Source organism: Plectropomus leopardus, unplaced genomic scaffold, assembly GCF_008729295.1.
Source record: "Plectropomus leopardus isolate mb unplaced genomic scaffold, YSFRI_Pleo_2.0 unplaced_scaffold28736, whole genome shotgun sequence".
Taxonomy (NCBI): Eukaryota; Metazoa; Chordata; class Actinopteri; order Perciformes; family Serranidae; genus Plectropomus; species Plectropomus leopardus.
The window spans coordinates 1-3549 of NW_024631308.1; the positions used below are offsets into that span (position 1 = coordinate 1).

The following is a 3549-nucleotide window of genomic DNA, read 5'->3' on the forward strand; positions in this document are numbered from 1 at the left end:
GTGTGGAGGATGTCACTCTGAGCCAAGAGGAGAGCCAGCTCCCCACTGGGAACTTCAGTCACCACCTGCAGCCTCCCCTCATCTTCCTCCTCCTCTTCCTCCTCCTCCTCCTCCACTAGCCCTCTCTCCTCTGCCTCTTCTTCCTGAGAGTCTTCCTGGCGGAGGGTGAGCACGGTGGCACAGCTCTTGTCCTCCTCTTCCTCAGACTCCTGTTCAGGCTCCCGCTCGCCCTCCTCTCTGTCCGTGTCCCGATCGGTGTAGTCTGACTCAGCATAGGCCGTTGAGTACCTGGGACATACACGGAGGATAACATGCTTTTGATTTGATTTTTTGGGTTTATTAATTCCAACAACATCCATGTGACCACGGATAAAGAGGCGTAAATCTACTTATAGATGAGAGGTTAGAGTGTGCTGCTCTCAGCGTTAAAAAATTACACAAAAATCATCAGCAACATCACTTTCCTGAATCAGCATCACTGTTTCTCTGTACTTTTTAAAATAAGAAGACCCCTAGTGTTTTATACAAAGTCAGCAAAACTAGGTTTTGACCTAAACCAATTTTTTTTATGTCAAATACCAGTTACATAATACTTAAAACTAGTTGAAATTAGGGGTTGACCGATATTGGTTTTTCAGGACCGATACCAATTGTAATGACACCGATAACCAATACTTAAAACTGATATGCATTTACAATAAAAATGAAAATATTTCTGTTGAAATTAGTAGCTGTGGAAACCTCAACACAAAGCTTTTTTTAAATGCCTTTGGCAAATGTTTAATCAAAACTGAAACTTAAAACATCATATACAGCAAGTTTACTGCAGCTTTTTTAAATTCAGTTCAGTGAAAATTTAAGTTAAAAATGAATCAATAAAAAGAGCTCTCAGTCAATCAGGTTTTACGAAGTAAAAGCTCCTCCCATACTGACACTTTGTTTGCATGTATTCACAATGCCTTTCCTGATGTTGGCTGAGTGTAAGACACACTTTTTTATTTTTTATTGCGGCAAAACGCAAAACATCGACCCTGATAAAAGGCCAGGCCAATAATCTGTTGATCCCTAATTGAAATGCATATTTCAAAGCAACCGAAATACTTCTCATCTCTGTGGTCACCGTTTTGCATGGATGCTCCATATCGGCCAGTTAATCAGCCATCAGTTATTTCCCATTACAAATTATTATTATATTGGCCTTTAAAACTCCTAATCAAGCTACCTCTACTAGATATTACGAGAGGTAGTCAGTCAGTCAGCGACTTACTAAAGCACGAGCTTAACTTGGCACTCTTTACCCGCGTGTAATTGTCTTAGAGCTTAACAGGAATTAGCTGATGAAGCTCATTAAGAAGTGTTTTAAAAGTGCCAACAGAGTGATCAAACCTGGATCTGAGCCTGACCTGCAGCTGCACAATGTTAGACTGTAACATGACTCACAGGCCTTTGGTCCAGGTCAACTTTTGCTGCCTAATCTGCCTGAAAAATCAAAGATACACAAACAAAAAAAAAAGACTAAAACTTTTAAGCTGCACTAATCATTTTTAAGTGAGGATAGATCAAATAACAATGCAACAAAAAGGTAGATCTACTGGAGAGACACTCAATGCAGCACTTAAAAAAAAATCTAAGAGAATTAGCTTTCATAAGCATATTGTAACCCGCAGTCTCATTATGCTCATTTTGATATTTTTGTCGCTTATTGCTGACCCCAGTTTTAATGCTTGTATCAAAGTTTTGTAATTTGTTGCATTACTTGTCATTTATTGTATTACCTTTTTTGAGGTATCTCTTTAAGCCCGTTTGGGTTTCTGAACTTTCCAGCATCTGTTTTTCTGTATTCTTTATGACCTTTTACTGTTTTTGATGGTGCAAATAAATAAAATGAAAATAAAAAATTCCTACTGTTCATCTGTGATATATTTAATGTGATCTAATATATGAGACAGAGCCACCAGAAATGCAATATAAAACACTAAGCCAAATCACAGAGAAAAACCACTTTTTAACAACACTAATCCGTGACCTACCCTCCTTCACTGGTCTCTTCAAACGTGCTGGCCATGCCCTGGCTGGCAGTGAAGTAGATGGAGCTGGAGCCGGTGGAGTCGGTGCGCTCTCTGTGGACGACGTGGCGGCGCCGACGTACCCGCTGGCTGTCCTCCACTCCCTTTCTGAATGTCAGGGAGGAGGAACACACGATCACATCAGTCAAACAACGAGGACGAGCTCGATGTGGGGAGCCCGGACCACTGCGAAAGTTTATATTTAAGCATGATATAGCAGGCCCGCCTCAAAAGTACAACAGAGACGAACAGTCAATCATCTTCTAATTATTGATCCTTTAAAACCTGAGCAAACTGGCTTGATATCCTTCAAAAACACGGGAGAAGGGCAATGAGCAACTTAAAAAGAAATGACCAAAAAATAAGCAAAAAAAAGTGATGTCAGTCCAGGTTTCAAAGGGTTAATGACTTTATGTTAGACACATGTATGGTGTGTGTTTTTTAATCTGAAGTGAAACCATAAAAAAAGCAATTTCCTGGCTATAGGCATTGAACTGCAACACAACCTTCTGAGGCTTCATGTTCTCCAGTTCTTCAATTTCACAAAAAGTAGCTTTCTGAAAAGAAAAAAATCCATAGTGTGACCAAGTTGCAGCATATGTGTCTTACTCAAAACAGTAAAGATACACTATGCACTTTTTTAATTCAAATAATCCAATACCAATACCAATACTAACATGTTCTTCAGTGATTTAGCCTGATACATGCTGAAATCTTTGGATCAGAGTACTGAGCTTAAAGTAACATTGTGGATTTGAGCAGTGTTTGTCCACACAATATGATCCAGTTATGATGGCCTGCCAAAAAAAAAAAATACTATTTTAGCGTAGCTCAAGACCTTGTAAACGCCCACTGAACAGAGTTGAATGTGTCTGAAATCAGTAAAATATTCCTCAAAAAACAATAAGTAGGGCACATGAGATGCTGTGTGTTTCCCAGCTGACACTCACTTGACATCCTGGATGATCTGCAGGGCGATGTCCTGCAGGCCGCCCCTCAGCTCCGCCACCTCAGAGCGCAGGGAGGCCACGCAGCTCAGCACCTGGTCCAGCTGGTTCCTGAGCTCCAGCTGCTGCCCCGGGGACAGGCCCTGCACCACAGCCTCCACCGCTGCCAGAGCCTGCTGCTGGGCCTCCGCCTCTGGAGGAGAACACACAACATGTTAGATGTGGTTTGGACTTGCAATATAGTCAGGTTTACCCTGATCCTCTCCACTTCTTCCACCCTCTAAAACATGAACATCCATGTGTCTATGTTCCTCTATACAGGTTGCAGTGAAAGCAGGATAAGAGAAGCAGCCCAAACATCCTTCACCCGACCATCCCCTGCCCCTCCTGGAGATCCCGAGGTGTTCCAAGGCCAATGGGATAAGGGAGGTCATACATATTCCAGGATTCAAAGGGTGGGTGCATAAACAAACCAGCAATATTGACAGAAAGATTGTATTATTTTTATTATAATTTAAGCATTTTATTTTATTATT

General features: G+C 41.3%; 1 protein-coding gene across 1 annotated transcript; it reads right to left on the reverse strand.

Annotated features, from left to right (window-relative positions):
• Positions 1-5: 5 nt before the first annotated feature.
• Positions 6-3206, reverse strand: LOC121938185 (regulator of microtubule dynamics protein 3-like; the record flags this gene model as incomplete). The annotated part of the gene is made up of 3 exons (XM_042481462.1): positions 6-288; positions 2031-2174; positions 3017-3206. Coding segments are annotated over 3 exons (617 nt in total), but the record flags the coding sequence as incomplete, so codon positions are not given.
• Between the last annotated feature and the right edge of the window lie 343 nt (positions 3207-3549).